This window comes from Aphanomyces astaci (genome assembly GCF_000520075.1).
Source record: "Aphanomyces astaci strain APO3 unplaced genomic scaffold supercont1.30, whole genome shotgun sequence".
In the NCBI taxonomy this organism is placed as follows: Eukaryota; Oomycota; class Saprolegniomycetes; order Saprolegniales; family Verrucalvaceae; genus Aphanomyces; species Aphanomyces astaci.
Window position 1 is genome coordinate 677614 of NW_009798293.1, and position 21960 is coordinate 699573.

Sequence of the window (21960 nt, forward strand, 5' to 3'; positions counted from 1 at the left end):
GATATGTATATTTTTTCTCTCATACATACATATATATGAGAGAAAAATATACAAGGTGAATGCATGCATACTGTAGTACATAAATGTAAATCTATATTCATGTGGGATAAAGACATACATGTATATGCATATTCATGGGGAAGAAATAATTACATGTATATATATATATATTCGTGGGGAAGAAATAAATACGTGTATATGCATATGCATGGTGAATATATAACTACGTGGACTACAGTAGTATGTGCATATATATGTGGTCAAATTACGGTACATGCATTTGCATATACACGGGGAATAAATGAATAGACGTATTTACATATCAGAAAAATACTCAAAGTATGAATGAATAGATAATAGATGAATTCAGTTACGTACCTTCATTTCGCATGTTAGCATTTCGACTGAGCAAACCTCGCGGCAAAAGTTAAACCAGTCGCCGGCCGAGGTTGGCGACACTTCTTGCTCTTTCGTTACCACGGAGACTGACTTGCGCGATACCCAGTCAAACATCAGGCGGACCGCCTTCGTCAATGGCAACTTTGACTTGGCGAAGAACGAGTCCGCCTTGATGCTTCGCTGGACATCGCCGCAAGAAGACCGGCGGCAGCGCCAACGCTTCGTTGGGACGGACATGGTCATGGCGCCGTCGCACTTTGGGCAGAGCATCACGTTCTTGAGCAGGCCAACTTTTAAGCACTATGCCACAGTGGCATCTTCATCGCACGTCACCTTCATGACCTCTTTGTAGGAGAAGTCATGAAGGTCGTGCAGGTCGTACTGAGCGTCCATCGTGACACCTGAACGTGCGGACTGGTTGATGAATTCGACAATAGCGGGGGATAAGAAGTGATTTGTATTCATTCAAAACGTTATCCGGTCGTTTCTCGCGCCCAAATCGGGGCCAATACTAGACTTGATTTGGTTGCTTGTCATTATTATGTGTGTGGTCGAAGGTGGTTTGGCGGTCGAGGCAGGGATGTTTTATCCGGATGAATTTTTGGGATTGAAAAAAATTATTATAATTAGTGACCGGGGGCTTATCTGGAAGAGTGCCCGGGCTTTTGAATCAATGCCGCACGTCCCCGTGGTGGTTGCTGCCGTTGCAGCTACTATATCAGTTGTGTGCTTTGGTGCGGCAAATGCGTTGGTCCCATCAGTTGCTGAGAAGTTCAACGTCTTGGCAATCACACGAGTTGATTTCGACGTCATGCCTGGTGACCGTCGCTACCATCCGTGGTTTCACGACAACCTGGGATGCGACCAAATTACGTTCCTGGAGCTGGTCGCCTGGTTTCGCACCGCCATGGTCGACTTCTACCACCGTGCATCCAACCACTCATTCGAGAAGAAACTGGTCGTGCTTCTCTACTTTTTGAGGTCCCAAGGAGGTTACCGAGAGACTTCGGCTGCTTTTGGGATGTCAAAGTCATGGTGTGTCGACACCATTGCTGCCTTTGTCAGAGTGCTGACAAAAAACGCCAAGGAGTGGATTTATTTGCCAACAATCGCAGAGGATTGGGCAGCCATTGAGGCAAAGTTTGCACTAAAGCAAGACATTCACGGTATTGTTGGCGCAGTCGACGGAACCCTATTTGATATTCAACGTCCTCGAGATTACGACGGCTTTTACAACCGGCGATCCGTCCCTGAACGTGCAAGCCGTCGTCGATGCAAGCCTTCGGTTCATGTACGTTGACATTCGCCCAGGCTCGTACTCCGACAAAAAGACTTGGAAAGCGTCAACGTTCGGTCAGTCCATTCAGCGGCGCATGCCAATTGGCTGTTTCATTATTGGTGACGCAGGGTACACTTTGCTGCCTTGGTTAATGACACCATTTTTGCCCCACAAGAAAGGTGGTATCTTGTCGAAGCTGCAAAAGAACTTCAACTACAAACACTCCAGCTCGCGAATGGTGGTGGAATGCGCTTTTGGACGATTGAAGGAGCGATTCCGAGTCTTAAGACAACCATGAACGAAAAATCGTTGGAGCAGACGTTGGCGATTACACTGTCGTGCTTCGTATTGCACAATATCTTTTTGTATTTCAATGATGGCCTTTTCAGCGCCCCGTGCCGCCGTCGTGTCGAAATGAATACGTTCAAGAGGCCGACGACGATGTAGATTCCGAAACGAACAAATTACTCCGTCGGTTGGCAATAGCAAAGCGAAATGGAATTGCACAAGTAATATATTAATATACTTGTTGTTTGCACACGGTACATCTATTCAGGATACTTTTCTGCAATATGAGCAAGCAACCTGTCCATTGTTGCCACTTGCGCATTTAGCGCACGGACAACATCATCCAAACTCGTGCCTGAGCTAGCGATTGGGGCGGGTGGTTGTACACTGGCCATCGATGTGCCCAAAAACATGAGACCCTCCTTCACTGCGTTGAGCCCGGCCTCAATCGCGTCACCAGGGCGTCGTGACACTGGCGTTGCGGCAGAAAGTGAGCTTCGTTTTACTTTTTATGAAGGAGGATTTTCTTCATCGTCGCCATAAATTTCGATAGGATCTACAAGAATGATTTTTTATTTTGGCGTGTGATTTCATAAAAATATTATATATATTGAAGTAAAAATTTAATACCAGATACATGCGATTTTTCAGCTGGATCCATCGCGCCGCCATCATAATCGTTGGCGTCGTCCGTTGACATCAATGACTCCCGCTGAAATCCGACTTTCTCACCCCAGTACTCAAGCATCACATCGTAAAACTGTGGGAGGGCCACCTTTTTCACGTTTCCAGTTGGAGCCGGCAAACTTGGCTTCGACATGGACCATTCAGTCTTGAGCTTTGCAAGCTATGTCGACGAAAACAATTAGAAGTGTAAAATGAATGCACCTTGTCTTGGATCTGTAGGACTGTAAACTCTCGCTCCATCGAAACGCTGAGCTCTGCATCAAGCATAACGTATGCAACACGCTTGCCTGCGTTATTTTTTGACTCAAATCGGTTCACCAAGCTCGACTTGTACCGCAACGCAGTTCGGCAATCGTCGTTGCCTCGTTCCAAAACGAAGCCTGTCCTTCTGCCTTGATCTGGTACTTCCTTGAACGCTTCGCCGGCTTGCGGTCTAGTACATTTGATCGTCACATCTGGTAAGCGTCTGTTCCATGCATTGGCGTACCTTTCCGATCAATGTCGGCTTCTTGGTCGACAGCGTCCATATCGAGGGTTGTCGTCCTTCTCTGGATTGTTTCACAAATGACTGGGCTTGTTGCAGGCTGGTACATGGCTGGAATGATCCGTCCCAGCCACACGAGTCAAATATTGGCACCTATGTTCTTCGGATTCCGGTTAAATTGACCAATCAAAGTATTTTTCATCCTGCTCGGCTTGAAGAATTTTATTCCGCGACCAGCCCCATAGGTGAATTATACTTTCGAAAGGGGTTCTCGTTTTACGCGCATGCGCCTCTGGCGCATGGTCCGGTTAAACGTTATCCGGGCATGCATCCTTATTTGAGGTTTCAGAATTGTCAAAAATGGGACTGTCGATATAGACCGAAAAATTATACGGATGAATCGCTTGAATGGTCCGCACACGCTTTGACCAATTTGCGATGCTCACATTCAAAACAAGGCAGCGGGATGAGCAGCCAACACACACTGGATGACCAGAATAGGGTTAACGAAGCCACCAGACGCGACTTGCTCGTTATGCACCATAACTTCAACAACTCAAATGAATTCATCACGAGCGTCCAGGCGTGGGCACACGCCCAAGGGTTCACAGTCTCCCGGACGGGAAAGAATTTTTCCGATCATGAGGCGCTATACGCTATACTGCACGCACAAGGAAGAGGTGCGCAGTGGCCGGTCGACGTGCCGTGGCACATCAAGTTCAGTTTTGACAATTTTGGAGTCCTAGCGAGAAGGTACTTTGGCCATGAGGCGCGGGTATGGACAGCCCATTAGTCCATATAGGTGCGTATTCGATTACTCTATCATTCGTTTACTCAATCATTTTGATGATCTCATCCTCATGTCACGCTATGATTACGCATGTGTGAAATATTTGTTCTCAATTTGCAAACACAAATATCACAGCTCATTATCCATTTGGTCATCCACCTCCACCCCCAACATCAAAGCTCTATGGTTGAACGCTGACATTAGTCAGAGGTATCGGTTCGAATCCGATTGATGTTTGCTTATGCTCTGTCCACCTGCTTCCTTGTTTACGCCGCCGTCCTTAGCCTCTTGATTCGCAGTCGTCGTCCTCTTCGTCTCCGTCGCTGCTGTCGCCATCCACGAACACTGAAATCAGTCCTTCGCCCATGTCTTGGTCGCTGTCGCTTGCGTCGCTGGCCATGACTCCTTGCACGTCGTCATCGTCGTCGTCACCAACCTCGGTTTGCTCTGGGGCTCCGTCGCCAATACCACCAGATGTGTCCGCCGCAATGAGGACCGCGACCTTGTTGATGTCCCAGAAGCGGGCGTTCACGTTGAGGAACAAGGTGTCTTCGAGATTCGCCGGACTCATCGCCTTCCGCTGCGTGCCCAAGACTTGCTTGGCAGCCGAGAAGAAGCGCTCAACGCCGTTTGACGTAGGCGGCAGTTGCTTCAAGATTGGGTCGTATGCAGACGCCATGCCGTCGTCGATGTCTCCATCCGTCACCGTGTCCTCTGCAAACGTCTCGGCCGTCCTTTCGCGTCTTGGGGTCGGAGTTGGGTGCCTTGAATTTGTCCAACACGACTTTGTCGGCAGCAGTCAGGGCAACCCGCTGTTGCAAGGCTACGGCGGCGTGTTCGAATTCCTTCCAGTGGACTATGCTCGCTTCCGAAGCAAGGCGACTTTCCATCGAAGGCCATTCGGAGAGAACTTCATCAAAGATGACACGGATATTCGCGGCGGAGCAGTCGCGACGTTGCAAGTACTTCGTCACGCTCTGCCACTTGGTTAGGAGAGGGAGGGAGCGTTCCATCCGCTTCAGCATTGCCTTGGACGACATCTTCAGTTTCGCGCGCTTGGGCATCTGTTCGAGCGAAGGCAGGAGCTTCTGGAAGCGTCTTAACATCTCGAACGCAGACGACCAACGTGTGGTTTGAAGGAGCTTCGGCTTCAACGCTGTCAGCTTCTTCAACTCAGCCGCATTGTTGAGTGCTTTGCATGACAACATAACCTTTTGGACTTTCGCCAGCAGGTCAGCAAACTCGCCCTTCATGAGGTCTTGGACCGCCAAGTTGAACCGATGGGATGCACATCTGAGCAGAGGTACCTTCATGTCTATCGCCATCTTCTTGTTGACGGAGCAATTGTCCGCGACATAAAAGTGATGCAGGAGGTAGAGCGCTTGAACTTGGCTAGTTGCTTCCGAATCCAGTGAACGTGCTTCTCCGCGGTGTGTGACACGACTTCATCGGTCTCAGGGCTCGGTTGGAGTTCATCAACCCCTTGGACATTGGCGAGGCTTGTGTCTTTAATTAGAGGCGTCATCGAGAGCAGGACCTTTTTGCGATCGCCCGCATTCACGTAAACAGCAAACAGTGCAATGAAGTGTTCACTCATGTGTGTCCATCCATCGAGGACCACTCCGAACTTGTCCGGCAGTTCCTTCATGATATCTTCGACGACTGAGGCGCGCAGCAGATGCATGAATTGCTTGACTTGATTGTGCGATAGTCCCTTGAAGGAGCCGTACTCACGGGTGCACTTCTTTTCAAACCAGCTGAAGGCAGATTGTCCCTGATAATCCAATCGAGGGTCTTGAAGACGAGTTCACTCTTGGTGTTCACGAACGCTGATGGGATGAGGTGCGCGTCGAGGCCGCCGTAGGTTGACTGAGACATAGTCTTCTGCCAAGTAGCAGTGTGATTGTACGTCACGTGGGAGCGAACGTTGCTCTTCCCAGAAGATTTCTTGACCCGAACAGTGCCCTTGGGAGTCGGAGGACAGAAGCGGCACTTGAATGTCATTGCGCCGGAAACGGGGTCTACGATCGGGGGGGTGAAGAAAACGTCCACGATTTCGTTCGTGGTCCAAGACTCATGCGAGGGCTGGGGTCGAAGGACTTGCTGACGTGTTCCAGTCATTTGGTATTTGTGTTGCGTGATGTTGCGAGCTCTTTCGAGTCCCCAATGCGATAATAGATGGGAACATGTGAGCCAGCCAAAGAATTGACCAGTCATATTGTAGGGTGCTCATAAATTGCCCAATCTGGGTTATTGGATTCGGAAAACCAATATTATTGCAATATTTCTTGGGGCCCAATAAAATAACAGCAATATTTCTCTGGAAACCAATAACTATGGCAATATTACTTGGGGTTCAATAAAATAACTGCAATAATTCTGGGGAAAACAATAACCATTGCAATATATTTCACTCTTTCAATAAATAGTTTTATTGTTCAGGCACAATATAATAAAATATTTATTGCAATATATTTAAATAATTGTTTTCACAATATATTTATGACAATCGCTGAGTGGAAAGACGCAGGGAGTGCAACCAGGCGCTCGTCAAAGTCGCCGCCACCATCTTCTTCGCTAGTATATCAGTAATATCATGATAAACTATGGTACCGTTTTGGCTGGTGGAGTTGTCCGAAGTGACACACTTGTCATCAATGGTAGCATGGCAAGTTTACGTTTACGCGCTCCTCAAAGTGTTGTCGCGGCTGCAGTGGGTTCTTTGCCCCGTCCCATTCAATGCTCTGGGCATGTTCGTCTGATCTGTGCTTGATCAAGTGCTTAACTATACTATCTTTTCGATAGCTGACGTTTGTCTCTCCTCATACACGTCCGGGTCTCTTTGTTGTAGTCCCTTTTGTCTTTGTTGTAGTCCCTTTTGCGCTTATCCTTCATCTCTGCCACACAATGCTGTACTTCGATCCTATTTTTGACAATCCCAAATTTGACAATTTTGAAACCTCAAATAAGGATGCATGTCCGGATAACTTTTAACCGGACCATGCGCCAGAGGCGCATGCGCCTAAATCGAGAACCCCATTTCGAAAGGTGAAATTAACCTATGGTTGGGTGAATTATAAGGCAGGTTGGGTGATATTTAATGGCGATATTTTACGTCTGGCTGAAATATAACGGAGGTTGGGTGAAACTATATTGGCGAGTGTGTCAAATATATCCGATGTTGGTGGTGGAAATATTTTGAAATAAAGCTGAAAATAAAAGCAAAATGGTGTAGTAATTTAAAGAATGTGGTTGTAACCTATTTTTGACTGCCTGGATCAAACTGACTTCGAAAGAAAATCTACGATTCTGAGTTATTGCAAACTTTCAGAAAATATGACCCTTGAACCTCTTCACTATCTTTTGGCCAAAAACGCGAAATTTGGCAAAGTATTGAATTCTCCAATTTTGGATCCAGACAGATAATTTTCATTTTTTGCCGATTTCTTAGAAATTGCAAAAGTACAGAAGATTTTGGGGTGAGTCTGGATGTAAAAAAATGACCAAATTCTTCGATATTTTGGTAATCGCTAAGAAATCGGCAAAAAATGAAAACAATTCTGTCTGGATCCAAAAATTGGAGAATTCACAGTCAATACTTTGTCAAATTTCGCGTTTTTGGCCGAAAAATAAATAAGAGGTTCGCTTTGAGAAAAACTCTCCAAGCTTTCGATCCAGACAGAGATATTTTCATTTTTTGTCGATTTCGTAGAGATTGCCGCCAAAATAGCGAAGATTTTGGCTTCTTCAAAGTGTTTTTTTACATCCAGACTCACCATAACTCGTTTTTTGCCAAAAAGTATAAAAGACGTTCAACGGACTTTATTTTCTGAAAGCTGGCAATAACTCCGTATTCGTTTGAAATGAGTTTGACAAAGACAATCAAAAATAGGTATCCACCAAATTGTTCGAATTACGATGAACCAAATTTTCGAAATATATTTTTTTTGGAAAACCAGGATATGATCCAGACAACCAAATAAATGAAACGTAGATATAATATAATGAATATGGGACACTCTGCCTCCCACAAAAATTGTCGAAAGACACCTCGTTTTGCAATTTTTCAGGAATATTTCGACAATTTTTCAAATGACAGCTTTTGTGTGTTTGGCTACCAAATCTGGCATACTTCGAAGTATATAAATGGACATAATACGTCAAAATGTTACTCTTTTCTGACAGAAAAAATTTCAACTACAACTGGTCAATTTTTACATGCATGATATTCCACCGAAAGTTCTCATTCCATCCTGAATCATCCAGAGGTCACATCAATATATTTTCCAAATATTGTCTCACCTCCCATTTGAAAAGGGAATGCCCCGTCAGAATATTATTTGATATCAACATTTCTGTGGCATCCAGACTCGGCCTAAGCCATTTATATATAATGTATTTACTGGTAAGAAAAGAAAACCAATTAGCTAGCGATGATGGAATGGGTAGTTTACGCCTAAATATAACGGGCACATGGCCCAATACGTCATGGTCGACGCCATTCATTTTGTCACCTCAGCAGCCAACTGCCGCCCAAACGTGTTTTTATGTAGCAGTGTCGCAACATCATACTGAGATTGCCACGGTGATCGTTGTGGTTTATTCAATGACGTTATATCGGGTCGTCGGGAGCAGCGTAGTCTTGGTCAGGTCCACAGAAGGCGGCAAGTCTGGTCGGTCCTCCAGGGCATTCGCCTTGTCCTCGGCCAGTTTGCGAAGCTGGGAATCGTCCGACGTTTGCTGGGCGGCAACTCTGGCGCGTAAAATCCGGTTAAACGACCGGAGGGGTCCAATCGCCTTGAGTGTATTCGCCGTGGCGCCACGCGGCGACGGTGGAAGCGGAGGAAGTTGCTGGGTAAACCACTTGTGCTCGAGCAACTCGGCCGCCGTGGCGCTGATGTACATAGTGAGAGAACAGTCGACTTTTGAAATTCCTACCGTTCGGCAGGATTCACACGCAGCATCTGTGAAATGACATCCTAAGACATTTGGGCTCAGTGATAATATATACGACGGAGAGTTAGACGTATACTATCCGTTTAGGGACGTTTATGGATTCAATGATATATATATTGTCGATTTGATACAAATTTGGGGAGGGGGTGCAATCGAATCGCGCTGACCAAACCGATCCACAATCGATCTGATCGGTTGAATTTCATTGAGAGGGTTTTTGATTGGCTAATAATTTTGAGCTCATCTGAGGTAGCCAATCAAATCGATTTAATATATTCCAACGAGAAACCACGCCACAACACAATGAAATTTCACTCGAAAGCACAATATTGTCGATTCGAAATTCCAGTGGGGTGGGTGCTCAATCGAATGAGCAGCATACCCAATCACAGAGAATCGATATATCGACCAATCAAAACCCACAACACGTATCAACTAGCCAATCAAATTCACTCTTAGACCAATTCAACATCTAATTAGTGTGTGCGACTGAAATTAGTGTGATCCTGGGCGATCTTTACATACAAAAGTCAGGAGATAGATTCGATCGATAGATTTGGCAAAGAATTCGCCCAAAAGCAGTCCAAATTTTGGGTAAAAGAAAAAAAAGATAATATATGATTTGTATGTATACCTTGGCTTCGAGGCTAATGTCATTCCAGTAGACCGAGTCGAAGAAGTAATAGCCACAGCATATCGATCGAAGTAGCGTTTGAATATTCTTGATACGGTCGTGGTGAAACGGGGGGTACCCACACAGCAACGTGTACACCACCACCCCTGCACTCCATATATCGGCTGGCTACATAGTCCAGGATGTCCGTCGTCAACATGGAAGATTCATACGATATGATATGAAATTGCCGTACTTTTCCGTACGGACCTCCCTGGATCACTTCTGGCGCCATGTATCCTGGTGTACCCAGCACTTCGGTCAAGGTTGCATCTTTGGTCGGCAATTGAATGGCAAAGCCAAAGTCGACAATCTTGAGCGTCGACGTCGTGGGGCTCGTGGAGTCGAGCATGAGGTTTTCCAGCTACAGTTTTAAGATGGATTCAGAAGGAACGATTGTTGGATGTACCTTCAAGTCGCGATGTACAATGTTGCGCGCGTGGATGTACGCAAGGGCTTCGAGGAACATCTTGACGAGGCGACACACGTCGCGCTCGTGGATGTCGCCCTTGATCTCTTGCAACTTGTCAAACACGTCCCCGCCGCGAAGTTCCTCCATGACCATGATGTACATGTCGTCTTCTTTGTAAAACCCTTGACAGCGCAAAATGCCTACATATGTCCATGCGTCAACGAACGCACAACTCTTTGCTTGCCGTACCTGGATGGTACATGCGTCGAAGCAAGAACGGCTCCATCAGCGCACACTCGAGGGCCCCAGCGTCAAGCTTGCGCCGATCGTAGACCTTGCACGCATATGTCTTCTTGGTGGCGATCTCGCCGCACTCGTACACCATCGCAAACGACCCCGACCCCAACTTGCGGCCCAAGATGAACGTGTCATGGAAGTTGCGCTTTGCCTCGTGCTCGATCTCGATGAGAGAGCTCACGTCAGGGTTTTGCACGGTTCGGAGAAGGCTGCCACTTGATGGTCCCTTAAAGGAGTGCTTCAAGTTGTTCGTAGAGCCATCGTCATCGCCGCTCCAGCACCAGAGCCCGCCACAGAAGTTGCCCATCTTGTGTGTATCTTTTGATTGTCCGGATAAACTTGACGATTCCTGAATGTGAAGTACTTTAAGTTTAGCATAATTTTATTCGTGGTATTTTGAAATCATACAAATATGAATGTAATATAATAATTAAGACCAATTGGTTTTATCTTATTGAGCTCAATGTCGAGTACGTTGAGGAAATCACGTCTCGTAACCGGATATTAACTGAAGAACAATCTTCGCCACATTGAAGCAACCTCAGAGCATGAATGTGGTGGCGACATCGATATCGGGAACGAATGTGCAGCTGGTTGTAAGCTCCCTCAGCGACCAGAGTCAGGTCGTATGCGTCGAGCGCTCGTATGTGGCCTTGGAAAAGCTGCATGCTTTCCTCATCAAGAAGCATGGCACGCTGAACATCCCGAGCTTTCCAGTGTTTCCGTCGCCCGCGACCGACGCCAAGCTTGCCGTCCTGTGTGCAGAGCTCACGGTGTACTTCAAATGTACGTCCCGAATCTAAACGTACGTGGCTAATGCCCTCTAGGCGGTGCGGTACACGAGAGCGACGAAGTTCATGCCCTCGTGAACGAAGAGCGGGCCGCCGGGGTCGCGCACATGACCGCAATCGACTTTATCTTGCAGCCGTTCGAATATGAAAAGGTGTGCCCACCGCCCCACCATCATGCATCATCACGTAACCTACTGAACGGCATGGACGCAACACAACCTCTGTAGGTCAACATCTTGCGCGGGTCCAAGCATGAGCTCCAGCTCCAAGTCGCGTCCGCGGGGCAAACGTTGGTATGGAAGTTTGAGGTGGACGACTACGACATTGAGTTTTACGCGGAATTCCACACGCCGTTTCCCATGTACACGGAGATCTTCCACGCCGCGACCAAGTATCAAACCACCTCCAAGCCCGTCGAAGGTATACTGTTGATTTACCCAAAATTTGGCTAATTTTTGTGCTACTTTTCACCAAATCGATCGATTGATTCTTTGGACTGAATTTTGTATGTAAAAAGGTTTCCTGTGGCGATTGATATCACACTAATGTCAGTCGCACACTAATTCTGCGATTTTGATGGTTGTTTCCTGCAATCTGATTGGCTAAATATATCCATCTGCCGATGATTCTTGCGTAGTACATCGATGATTCAGTCTCCATGTCGCTCCAGTTTAGAATATACACACAACAATATTGTGGTATATTCGGTACAAATTTCCAGACCCCGTCGAATCGAATCACGAATCGACGACGCTATTGGCTAATCCAACTTTGAGTGGATTCGATTGGCTCTTACAGAAAAAAAACAAGTACATTCAACCAATCAGAACGCCAGCGTGATTCAATATTTTTTGGAAGTTTATAGGGAATTCACAATATATAGATATATACATACATCGACTACTGTTCCATGTTCCTTTGCTCACTTGTCTTCAATGCTAACCTACCTCGGATATGATAGGCATGTACACGTGCACTCGGCCTGGCGTGGTGACCCTTCGCTGGGACAACGCGTACTCTCGCCTTCGAAAGTAACATGTCGTCGTCACACTATAATTGGTCATCGCGTGCATATGTAGCAAGACTGTGTTGTACTTGGCGCATGTGATCGGCAAGGACATGATGGACTCTGCGTTCGCCGCGGCCGACGCGTTAAACCAGGTACATAACGACTCATATATCTAGCTTGAGCCACCTTCACTTAGGCCATGAAGGAAGCGGGGCCCACGTCCGGCAACTGCCTCCACTTGCAAAAGTCGCCGGTCGTCAAAACCTCGTCGGGGGGTCGCCTTCCGTTGGCGATGCCGTCGCTCGAGCAGCTGACCCCTCAATGGCTCATGGATGGCCTCATGCATACGACGGCCACGTACGCGGCGCGGCTGTTCGGGTCGCGCCGGCCGCCGCTGACCAACACGGACGCCCCCAGTGCTTACGAGAACAGTCTTATGCAAGAGCTCAATGGCCTCAACATGACGCTGCTGCAACGAGTGGTACATCGTTGGTTTGATATGTGTATCCATGGAGAATATAGAATATATATATATATATATCGTGTGGGTGTTTGGGTAGGAACGGCTGGAGGATTCGCTGGCGAGGATTGCAGGTATGAATGACTATATATGAGAATACATAGTGACTGATGAATGATCAGTGGAGCGAGATCAAGCATTGTCCAGAGTCCAACTCGCCGCTGCCAAAACCGTAAATCACTGCGATTCACTAGAATTTGTTGATTCAGAGTTCCCTTGGATACATGATGTAGGAAGCCGATGCCGTGGCACTAGCTGACATGAGTGTTCAAATCCAAGCCCAACAAGACGAAATCGACGTACAGTATATATATATATATATATATTGTCTTTCTTTTACCCAAAATGTGGACTTTTATGCTCATTTTCGCCAAATCTATCGATCGATTCTTTGTACTGAATATTTTGTATGAAAAGTGTTGTTCTGTGGCGATTGGTATCACACGAATTGATTTCACACACTAATTAAACGTTGACGATGGTTTCCTGCAATCTGATTGGCTCAATTCTTCTGCCGATGATTCTTCTATAAATTATTTAGTTTTGTCGATTCATTTTCCACGTCGCTCCAGCTTAGAAAATGAACACATAACAATATATATATATATATATATATATATATGGACCGAACTGAACTCGTTGATTGTGGGGGGTATTAGCGGTTGTGCCGCGAACGGCAGAGTTGGCCTGCCGTCGTTGCGGAGCGGGACGCGCTGCTCTTGGAAAAGCATCGATGGGCCATGGTGTGTATATATCCTTGGCATGTTGTTATTTCAATGATGATAATATGGTAGATTGACGAGTTCGATGGTTATGCCGACAAGATTGATCCGGCGAGTCTGTCACCACCTCAGGAAGGCAACTTGCACTTGAAGGATGATGTACGCCAAGCGCTGGAAAAAGAGCTGGGGCAGGCCGAGCTGACTTTGCTCCGCGTTCGGGCGCAGTTGGGGTATTCGCTGCACCAGAATGTGCCTGTGGGCAGTGGCGGCGATCGGCTGGAGCGGCTGGCGCATGTTCGTTGGATGTTTGAAGTATGCATGACGCGCATTAACCTGGGAACTGGTAGGACTTGGCGGCGGCCAAGACCGAGTTTGACGACAAGATGGAGCACACGGTGCTTCACGTTGCCGAGCTCAACCAGCAGGTATGTATGCATGTCGAGTGTATCCAGTGGAGATAGATATTCACGCGGGTGACGGCAGATTGTCAAGTACAAAAGCCACAAGAAGGTGCTGGTGACGGAATTGCGCAACTTGAAGCGGGAAACCGACGGTCAAGTGGCGGTCGCGATAGCCGAAGCGTGCGAGGCGCGGATGGTGAACCAGAGCCTGAAGCGGCAGAACGAGTTGCTACTGAGCCAGATGCGCACAATCGTGGACGAGACCAATCGTGCTGCGGCCGCGACGAACGAAGCACCGGAAGTGTCGCCGTTGCCCAGCACGATCACGGCCGCCGACATTGCGTTGTTGAACGGGCTGCCAGAATCCAACAAGCCACTCGGTCGGCCGGCCAATCCATACCGCGAACGTCTGCTTCAGTTCTTCGAAGAGTTCGACCCGAGCCAGATCGACCTCATCGACGACATGTTGGACAGCTACCGCGGCGTCGAGGATTCGCTCATGGAAAGCCTCGAGCTCAAATATCGCTTCCAAGAAATGCACGAATAAGAGTACGGATAATCGAGTATTATGCCGGATAATGAAATTTGAGTCGGATACTGTGGAATCGTCCGGATAAAGATGGTGAAGTCAACAACGTCATCAAAAATTGCTACGGTAGCACGAAAGCATGATGTTTATGCGGCGGTCCACGTCGTCGTTGTCGTCGACGGGGTCGAGTCCTGCGCAGCAGTCGATGTTGGATGCGGATATTGTTCGTGAGGGATGGTTGAGGAAGAAGGGACACTTGTTTGCGACCATCAAGTCGCGGTACTTTGTCCTGTACGCAGACGGCCACCTCGTGTACTTGAACGACGTCAAGAAGAAGAAGCAAAAGGGCTCGGTCGTGCTGGCCATGTCGGACATCGTCGCACCGCATCCGACCAAGAAGAACGACAAGGTACGTGCATCCGTCAACCCATAAAAGAGAGGACGACAGCCGCCTGCCTCGTCATGTAGCTGTTTGGATTCGACTTGAAAAAAGCAGCGACTTCCTCCGACCTCAACGCTACCAAGCCGTATACGTTGACCATGTTTGCGTTGACGTCAGTCGAGCGATCGGAATGGGTGGGTGGGACGATATACATATGCATGTCGTCATGGGTGATAGATTGACGCCATTCGCCGCGTCACGACCATGCAATACCCGTCCATGGTGATGCCGCAACGCATGCTATCCCTGGCTGAAACTTCGTCGACGACAGACCCTAGCAGCTCCTCGACCGTCCTTGCCGCTTCAAGCTCCCGGGATACGTTTTGCGTCTTGATCGAACTGGGTCGGTCCTCTCGACGTGTTGGTTCCGTCGCTCATGTTGTGGGTATGTGTTTTGCAGGGGAATTGCAGCAATTGGTGGCGCTGGCCCACACAACGTGGGACGAGGACCCTCTCAAGTGGCGCCACGACCAAGTAGAGTCCTATCCTTTTGACGTTTCAGGGCTTGATTTGGTATGTGTTCTAGTACTTGGAACTGTGTCGCAGCATTGTGTTTACCCATGAAAAAGCTCTGGGGGCCAACATGAACGTCCACGACAGCCAAGTGCTTCAACAAGCACTGGCGTTGCGCTACCAGTACGTTCGATTATACATACCGTCATATTGTCCTTGTTTTACCCAAAATTTGGCTGACTTTTGTGCTCATTTTCTATGCCAAATCCATCGATCGATTTAACTTTGTCCTGAACTTTGTATGTAAAAAGGTGTCCTGTGGAGATTGGTATCACACTAATTGAAGTCACACACTAATTAGATGTTGACGATGGTTGTTTTCTGCAATCTGATTGGCTAAACCCTCATTCTGCCGACGATTCTTGTGGACATTTATTTGGTTGTGTCGATTCATTCTCCATGTCGTCGCTCCAGGTTAGATTAAACACTTGGCACTTGTTGCTGTTGTGTATATTTGGCGTTCCTTATTATATACTAAGTATATATTCTTGCGTTAATGTATATTTGTTGGGGGGGTTCAGATACGAAGATGCCCAAGCCCAAGTGCAAGCGCGTCGCTTGTCCCTGGCAGTTCCCCCCGGTCCTATCGCGGTACCATCACGTCATACATCAGCATGAGATCGAAATTGTGATTATGTGTCCAGGAATCAGTTATTTCGACGACGCCACCGTCTACCCCGACCACGGACATTGCACCTGTACGTTGTCGCGAATATATATATATTATATGTGTCCTTTTCGCTGAAATTTAGACTTGTCAGATTGCTTTGGGTCGGAATTTTAGCTTATTCAATGTATGGTGTAGTACAATTTAAAAGATGTGCGGTTGACTTGGCCCAACATTTGCTGGGCCAAAGTAGGATGATCGATGATTGGTTGAAATGTCATATTCGTCCAATTGGATTGGACATTCTAATTGCATTGGCCAAAACTGCATGCGATGCTGTTGAAAAGTCCACATTGATGTGACAATGTTTATGACAAATACGTCGTTCCAAGACACATTTCAAACGGTTTTATCCTTTAACACGGTTTTATCGTTTCAAATGGTTTTATCTTTTAAAATGGTTTTATCTTTTAAAATGGTTTTATATTGTAGAAACCGCTGCCTCTAAAAGTCGCGAGGTACTTTAACACGTTGGACGCGTCGTTCGTGGCAACCTCGCCGCGATCGAAAACCATGGCCAAGTACCATCAATTGTATCAGCAAGTACGTGTATACATTTCGATAAATCACCCCCCCCATAACTTTCAAACTCACAATCTGACCCTCTACCAATTGAGTTATATTCGCCTATTTTATATTATTTAAAATATTGTAAAAATAAAGTAAAGTTTTTTTATTTGAAAATTTTATATCATATTTTTATTTATCATAGTTTTAATTTTTATACCAAATAATATATATATATATATATTCACAAAAACTGGGGATTGGGGATTATATTGCATGAAACCAACGAAAAATAAAAATATTTTTTTATATATATATCCACAAAAAATTGGGGAATATTAGGAAGCGCTGACAGCCAAACGTGCGTGGAATATCAATCGCGACCCATCGGACGACATTTTAAACTGCACGGAGGGGGCTCCAAGCAGTCCGTGGACGCCAGAGAAGTTGGCGACTCTGCTCCACGACCGATTTGATGTACGAACGACATGGAAGAAATAGAAAATTATGTTTATGATAAATATTATGATAATTATTATGATGGTAGAGAGATCGCATATACACGGATGTGGGGGATACGCTGATAGCTATTAACCCCGCGCCCCGCCTGGTGCACCACGCAGCGGGCAATTCGATCTACGACGAAGCCACGGCCATGTGGTATGGTAGTAGTGTGCTTATATACTAGAATGTTTAGGGAAAAGTATATTTAGGCTTGCAACTAGCTTTTGTGGTATATATATATATATATATATAGCTTTTGTGGTATATATATATTCTACTTGTGTGCACGAGTTTCGGTGGTAGAGACATATGGGTATATGACGTATTCGATTTTGTGGTAGGTACCGAGACCACGACCCCACTGCGTGCAGCCCCCATCCTTTTGCGTTGGCCAAACGGTATATATATTGATATCTTCATATATGTATAATATATCAAGTATATATATTCTATCATGTGTGTTGTTGATGTGATCATCCCTGCATGTATATATATATGGAGGTATTATATATATATTATATATATATGGACATGCAATACTGTGCTGGCTAGTGTGATCCTATGGACACATATGATGTAGGACGCTGGCGAGTGTGCAAAACAACAAGCAAGACGAGTGCATTGTGATGCTGGGGGAGTCGGGCAGCGGCAAGACGGACCTGGCCAAGCAAGTGCTCAAGTACATTGCGTTGGTTCAGCAAGCAGTCAAGCCTCCCCAGGTAGGTGGAATGGACATTTGATACATGTGAGACTGAAATTACGAGATGTAGGTGCAATTGTTTACCAGTTCCACGAAAAGTACTATCAAAATGCGAAGCGACGAAAGCCATTTGATGGATTTGTTGCGGCTCAAACAGTACGTTGATATTTGAACAAATATTTTACAAAGTGAACTCGAGACACGAGGCTAAATACACTGGTGAAATTAGTGTGAATTACGAAACCATCTACTTGGACATTACACCCGACAGATGGCCCGAAATGCTGGCCAGCAGCGGCGGAATCAAACAGTAAGTTCTGCACAGACTAGTATGATCCTTGCTCGAGTTGCTGTCATGTGTCGAGTAGGTTGCCGCAACTGCACATGAACTCACACTATTTCGGGGTACGCCTTTCATAGCCATACAAAGCTGCGTTTTGATTCGAATTGTGAATAGAACTACGACGAGTTGCAACGGCTCGAAGACGACGAGCAGTTTGTGTTTTACGTGAAAAACCCAAATGTAAGGCGTACTTTCTAGCTCTTTTTCCAAGTGACTCTGCAACTCCATCAGGCGGCGCGACTGACGTCGGTGCTTCTGGACGGAAACGAGCTGCTCGAAGCCTTTGGAAATGCCAAGACGGTACCAATTCAACTAATCAAGTGTCAATTCAACTAACGAATCCACCAACTACTCATTTCAACTAATCAAATGCCAATTCAACTAACCACCAACTACTCATTTCAACTAATCAAGTGCCAATTCAACTAACGAATCCACCAACTACTCATTTCAACTAACTCAACTGCCAATTCAACTAACGAATCCACCAACTACTCATGTCAACTAACTCAACTGCCAATTCAACTAACGAATCCACCAACTAATCATGTTATTACTCGTTAGGTGCACAACCCAAACTCGTCGCGGTTTGGCAAATCCACGTCGTTCTCTATTCACGCGACCACGGGTCACCTCTTGGGTAATAGAGAACGACGGTCTATGTAAATATTTATATATATATATTTACAATAAATATGTTTTAAAAACACTCATTAATTATGTTCTATTATATATATATTATAGAATAGAATCAATGAGTGTTTTAGTTTTTTTCTATATAATATATATATATATATTATATAGAATAGAATTAATGAGTGCTTTAGTTTTTTTTAAATCATATTTATTCTACAAAATTTATTCATTGATATTAATATATCTTGTATTACATTTTTCATATTGTTATGGAATTTAATATCGCTAGAATAGATATATATTATTTATGTGCACATATACTTTTGCCCATTTTGCTGTAGGTTTTGATGTGATTTAAACTGTAGGTGGGTCGATCCAGCCCTTCTTTTTGGAAACGTCGCGTGTGACGAGCTTGAACCCGGACGGTACAACGATCGTTTTAAACCTAATATTATATATATATATATATATATTTGTAGATGCCAACTTTCACATTTTTTACGCGCTGCTGGTCGGGGCAAGCGACGCCGTGGTTGAGGACTGTCAATTGAAGCATACGACCCCCGCCACGTTTGCTTACTTGGGCAAACCGTCCAAGCTCGCATCGACCAAGTGCGTTCTTAAACCGAGGGATTCTTCATAGGAATATATATATATATATATATATATATATTTAACGAGGTATATTATATATGCAGTGTACGCACGAGCACCACCCAAGACGACCGGGTGCGGTGGGATCGAGGTATGTGTAGAATAAATATAATATATATTTAAATTAATATATATATATATATATTGACACTCTCGATATTTTAGTACTGCGCTGTTTGGACTTGGTGGGTGTGTCCGAAGGCGAGCGGTCGGCCATGTTTCGCGTGCTTTCGGCGGTCTTGTATTTGGGCAATATTGGGTTTGAAGATACGCTCAACGAGTTGGGGGTCGCCACTGGTTGGCTGTTTCTTCTAGATACATTCGTAGGTCTGATTGGAGTACCTATCTATCTATCTGTAGGAGTGCGCATCCAAAACGACTCGGAGCTGCACATTGTCGCAGATTTGCTCTCGGTATGCTGCACTTGGTTGTTTTATCTGCACCTCCACTAAACGCTTAGGTAGATCCAAGCCAACGACGTGGTGCGAGTCCTATGTACCAAGCAGTGCGTTTACATGTTGCTTGGTTGGGAGATATATATTATTAATATGTCGAGTAGGTTATCCGTGACCAAGAAGGATGAAGTGTACGAGCTCCAAGTACATGCCCGTCAAGCACGAATCACAAGGGAGAGCTTTGCCAGGTGATATGAATATCGTGTATTTGTAATATTCATTTTTCCATTGTGATATGTATTTAATATATATTTATATATTGGGATTTAGACTGCTCTACGACAGTTTGTTCAGTGCGTTGGTGAGTCTTCTCAATCGAAGCAGCAGGGTGCCCAAGGTACTATATTCCCCTCCTCCCAATAATATATATATATAAATTCCTGGATTCTTACCATCATATTTGTGAATCAGGACAACCTCGTGCACGACATCACGTTGGTCGACGTGTTTGGATTTGAAGACGTTGGAACCAATTCGTTCGAGGTATGGTGCATTCGGTATAAATGCCCATATCCCGTCGAATCACGAATCGACGACGCTATTGGCTACTCCATTTTTGAGTGGATTTGATTGGCTCGTACAGAGAGGACAAATATATTCAACCAGTCGATCTCCAGCGTGATTCAATAATGATTCGCCAAACCACTCGAATGTTGGAAGTTTATAGCGAATTCTGAATATTGTCTCCTTTTTTAAACACCACCACGAAATTCTAGAACGATTTAGCACATTCTAGAATGGTGAAAACACTTTCTAGTAGAGTTTTAAAACTGGAGTTTGAATATTGTTTATTGTAGCAACTGTGCATCAACTACTTGACTGAGAAATTGTCTGCTTTCGAACTCGAATACGCTGGCGAAGTGCAAGGCGCGCTGTATTTTGCTGAAGGCCTCGGGCGGTACTGGTCGAGCGTTTTGAATATATCGGAAGGTAATAATATTATTTACACATCAGTCGTAATTCTACTATATATTATATATATATATACGGCGTTGTAGGGGTTGGACTCCAAGTGATGAGCAGTCCCGTGGGGGTGTGGGCCTGCTTGGATGAAGCCACCGTACTGCATGGCAACGAAGACGACCCGAAACAACTGAAAAACAGGTTTTTTGCATATTTTTTGTTTTTTGCATATTTTTTGTTTTTTGTATATTTTTTGTTTTTTGCTTTAATATAATATTATTTTTCTAGTCGGTTTGTTCGGGCCTTGTATTCACGCAATGCCGATCATCCGGGGTTGACCGTTCGCAAAGATCCGCTCGAGTTTACTGTCAACCACCACCGGAGCTCGGTCACGTACAAGTAGGGTCATGTCACTAAACCGAGGTGAAATATTTCTCACGCGTTCTTATTTTCATTGTAGCGCAACGGATTTTGTGTTGAAGAACAGCCAAGACTTCCTGCAGCCTCTACTTCACCTCATGGCCACGTCATCGAATCCATTCATCCAGGTACTTTAATATCTCAAGACACGCCAACTTGATATTCGTGTATATATATATATATATATATATATATACGAATATTATAATATACATATGTAGTCGCTGCAAACCCATCAACGCTCCGTTGTAAACCAAGAAACGAAACGGCAAAGCTCGGCGGCTCGGTATAAACTAGCGAAATATCGAATTTTCGTGTCTCATCGAGTACCACATTTGTGGCTGTAGGTTCAAGGGGCATGTGCAAGCGATTGTGGACAAGTTGAACGTGGTCCAGCCCCGCTTTGTGCACTGCCTGCGTCCTCGGGCGTCTACTTCCAAGGTACGAAACTAAATATATATATGATTATATTTCTAAAAGGAAATAAAAAATAAGATTTAAGTTGATATTTCATGGATGTTGCGAGTAGGACTTTACAGCGTTGGACATGGGCGTGTTGAAGGCGCAAGTGCAGGGCCAGCTCCTGGCTCCCATCGTCACGTATTCGAGTCAGATGTTTCGACATGCAGTAGCCTTTCCTGCGTTTCAATCGAGTTACCACATGCTATTTCGACGTATGATAGATTCAATTGTTTCTAGCTTATATGCAATTGTTTCTCATGTGTTGGTAGAAGCGACATGGGATGCCGACGGCGTGGACCAAGCCCTAGAGGCGTTCGTGTCGTCGTTGCCTCTGGGGTACATGCGTTGGTTGTGAAACGAGTCGTCCGTTGCTGAGCAACGACTCCATCGATTCTTGTTTGATGTATATTTGATCGACTTGGGTGAATTAATATGTTTTTTGTCTTGTGTTTATTTGATGTATATATATATATTTGATCGACTTGGGTGAATTAATATTGTTTATGTCTTGTGTTTG

General features: G+C 45.4%; 8 protein-coding genes across 11 annotated transcripts in view; 4 read left to right on the forward strand and 4 right to left on the reverse strand.

Annotated features, from left to right (window-relative positions):
- Positions 1 to 792, reverse strand: part of H257_10906 (hypothetical protein) — a gene marked incomplete at both ends in the record, with an annotated part of 3299 nt that extends 2507 nt beyond the window's left edge. The window contains 2 exons of the mRNA XM_009837652.1: positions 379 to 699; positions 733 to 792. Coding sequence (XP_009835954.1) covers positions 379 to 699; positions 733 to 792 — 381 coding nt within the window. The remainder of the gene's footprint in view (positions 1 to 378; positions 700 to 732) is intronic.
- Positions 793 to 1210: 418 nt separating this feature from the next.
- On the forward strand, positions 1211 to 1976 carry H257_10907 (hypothetical protein; the record flags this gene model as incomplete). The annotated part of the gene is made up of 2 exons (XM_009837653.1): positions 1211 to 1465; positions 1581 to 1976. The coding sequence occupies 2 exons, from the start codon at positions 1211 to 1213 to the stop codon at positions 1974 to 1976; spliced, it is 651 nt and encodes a 216-aa protein (XP_009835955.1).
- Positions 1977 to 2226: 250 nt separating this feature from the next.
- H257_10908 (hypothetical protein) lies at positions 2227 to 3180 on the reverse strand (the record flags this gene model as incomplete). Its single annotated transcript, XM_009837654.1, has 5 exons — positions 2227 to 2438; positions 2597 to 2813; positions 2855 to 2907; positions 2988 to 3086; positions 3141 to 3180. The coding sequence occupies 5 exons, from the start codon at positions 3178 to 3180 to the stop codon at positions 2227 to 2229; spliced, it is 621 nt and encodes a 206-aa protein (XP_009835956.1).
- A 423-nt stretch (positions 3181 to 3603) lies between these two features.
- H257_10909 (hypothetical protein) lies at positions 3604 to 3930 on the forward strand (the record flags this gene model as incomplete). Its single annotated transcript, XM_009837655.1, has 1 exon — positions 3604 to 3930. One exon carries the CDS (start codon positions 3604 to 3606, stop codon positions 3928 to 3930), a length of 327 nt encoding a protein of 108 aa, XP_009835957.1.
- Positions 3931 to 4207: 277 nt separating this feature from the next.
- On the reverse strand, positions 4208 to 5931 carry H257_10910 (hypothetical protein; the record flags this gene model as incomplete). Its single annotated transcript, XM_009837656.1, has 4 exons — positions 4208 to 4661; positions 4708 to 5319; positions 5367 to 5701; positions 5752 to 5931. The coding sequence occupies 4 exons, from the start codon at positions 5929 to 5931 to the stop codon at positions 4208 to 4210; spliced, it is 1581 nt and encodes a 526-aa protein (XP_009835958.1).
- Positions 5932 to 8487: 2556 nt separating this feature from the next.
- On the reverse strand, positions 8488 to 10578 carry H257_10911 (CAMK protein kinase). 3 transcript variants are annotated; one of them, XM_009837657.1, is made up of 6 exons: positions 10218 to 10578; positions 9966 to 10168; positions 9753 to 9920; positions 9518 to 9685; positions 8866 to 8906; positions 8488 to 8821 (listed from the first exon to the last, which is right to left on the reverse strand). In XM_009837657.1, the coding sequence occupies exons 1-6, from the start codon at positions 10570 to 10572 to the stop codon at positions 8527 to 8529; spliced, it is 1230 nt and encodes a 409-aa protein (XP_009835959.1). In that variant the 5' UTR covers positions 10573 to 10578; the 3' UTR covers positions 8488 to 8526. The 3 variants fall into 3 exon arrangements, with proteins under 3 accessions (XP_009835959.1, XP_009835960.1, XP_009835961.1); XM_009837658.1 differs by lacking the exon at positions 8866 to 8906; XM_009837659.1 differs by having other exon boundaries at positions 8488 to 8906.
- Positions 10579 to 10783: 205 nt separating this feature from the next.
- Positions 10784 to 14319, forward strand: H257_10912. Of its 2 annotated transcripts, XM_009837660.1 has the most exons (13): positions 10784 to 11051; positions 11093 to 11208; positions 11284 to 11476; positions 12018 to 12087; positions 12136 to 12217; positions 12262 to 12546; positions 12626 to 12659; positions 12708 to 12757; positions 12819 to 12884; positions 13245 to 13328; positions 13380 to 13601; positions 13655 to 13732; positions 13791 to 14319. In XM_009837660.1, exons 1-13 carry the CDS (start codon positions 10814 to 10816, stop codon positions 14253 to 14255), a joined length of 1983 nt encoding a protein of 660 aa, XP_009835962.1. In that variant the 5' UTR covers positions 10784 to 10813; the 3' UTR covers positions 14256 to 14319. The 2 variants fall into 2 exon arrangements, with proteins under 2 accessions (XP_009835962.1, XP_009835963.1); XM_009837661.1 differs by having other exon boundaries at positions 13380 to 14319.
- Positions 14320 to 14376: 57 nt separating this feature from the next.
- The window catches only part of H257_10913 (hypothetical protein), a gene marked incomplete at both ends in the record, with an annotated part of 13465 nt that continues 5881 nt past the window's right edge, over positions 14377 to 21960 (forward strand). The window contains 35 exons of the mRNA XM_009837662.1: positions 14377 to 14646; positions 14706 to 14813; positions 14857 to 15022; positions 15080 to 15153; positions 15206 to 15315; positions 15714 to 15783; positions 15837 to 15890; positions 16292 to 16402; positions 16709 to 16843; positions 16914 to 17026; positions 17212 to 17268; positions 17451 to 17589; positions 17641 to 17726; positions 17800 to 17880; positions 17939 to 17975; positions 18028 to 18093; positions 18145 to 18213; positions 18478 to 18553; positions 18915 to 18974; positions 19029 to 19161; positions 19248 to 19294; positions 19369 to 19500; positions 19564 to 19616; positions 19668 to 19708; positions 19763 to 19846; positions 19929 to 19995; positions 20070 to 20141; positions 20456 to 20588; positions 20657 to 20762; positions 20850 to 20960; positions 21022 to 21109; positions 21203 to 21267; positions 21329 to 21422; positions 21511 to 21655; positions 21713 to 21779. Coding sequence (XP_009835964.1) covers positions 14377 to 14646; positions 14706 to 14813; positions 14857 to 15022; positions 15080 to 15153; positions 15206 to 15315; positions 15714 to 15783; positions 15837 to 15890; positions 16292 to 16402; positions 16709 to 16843; positions 16914 to 17026; positions 17212 to 17268; positions 17451 to 17589; positions 17641 to 17726; positions 17800 to 17880; positions 17939 to 17975; positions 18028 to 18093; positions 18145 to 18213; positions 18478 to 18553; positions 18915 to 18974; positions 19029 to 19161; positions 19248 to 19294; positions 19369 to 19500; positions 19564 to 19616; positions 19668 to 19708; positions 19763 to 19846; positions 19929 to 19995; positions 20070 to 20141; positions 20456 to 20588; positions 20657 to 20762; positions 20850 to 20960; positions 21022 to 21109; positions 21203 to 21267; positions 21329 to 21422; positions 21511 to 21655; positions 21713 to 21779 — 3320 coding nt within the window. The remainder of the gene's footprint in view (positions 14647 to 14705; positions 14814 to 14856; positions 15023 to 15079; positions 15154 to 15205; positions 15316 to 15713; positions 15784 to 15836; positions 15891 to 16291; positions 16403 to 16708; positions 16844 to 16913; positions 17027 to 17211; positions 17269 to 17450; positions 17590 to 17640; positions 17727 to 17799; positions 17881 to 17938; positions 17976 to 18027; positions 18094 to 18144; positions 18214 to 18477; positions 18554 to 18914; positions 18975 to 19028; positions 19162 to 19247; positions 19295 to 19368; positions 19501 to 19563; positions 19617 to 19667; positions 19709 to 19762; positions 19847 to 19928; positions 19996 to 20069; positions 20142 to 20455; positions 20589 to 20656; positions 20763 to 20849; positions 20961 to 21021; positions 21110 to 21202; positions 21268 to 21328; positions 21423 to 21510; positions 21656 to 21712; positions 21780 to 21960) is intronic.

Excerpts from the sequence above, each read along its gene's own strand:
- H257_10912 (XM_009837660.1), top strand. The coding sequence starts at position 10,814 with ATGAATGTGGTGGCGACATCGATATCGGGAACGAATGTGCAGCTGGTT. Across the intron at positions 11,477-12,017 it reads CACCTCCAAGCCCGTCGAAG|GCATGTACACGTGCACTCGG; the intron begins GTATACTGTTGA and ends CGGATATGATAG. Across the intron at positions 12,218-12,261 it reads CGGCCGACGCGTTAAACCAG|GCCATGAAGGAAGCGGGGCC; the intron begins GTACATAACGAC and ends ACCTTCACTTAG.
- H257_10911 (XM_009837657.1), bottom strand. The coding sequence starts at position 10,572 with ATGGGCAACTTCTGTGGCGGGCTCTGGTGCTGGAGCGGCGATGACGAT. Across the intron at positions 9,921-9,965 it reads TTGTACATCGCGACTTGAAG|CTGGAAAACCTCATGCTCGA; the intron begins GTACATCCAACA and ends TTAAAACTGTAG. Across the intron at positions 9,686-9,752 it reads AGGGAGGTCCGTACGGAAAA|CCAGCCGATATATGGAGTGC; the intron begins GTACGGCAATTT and ends TGGACTATGTAG.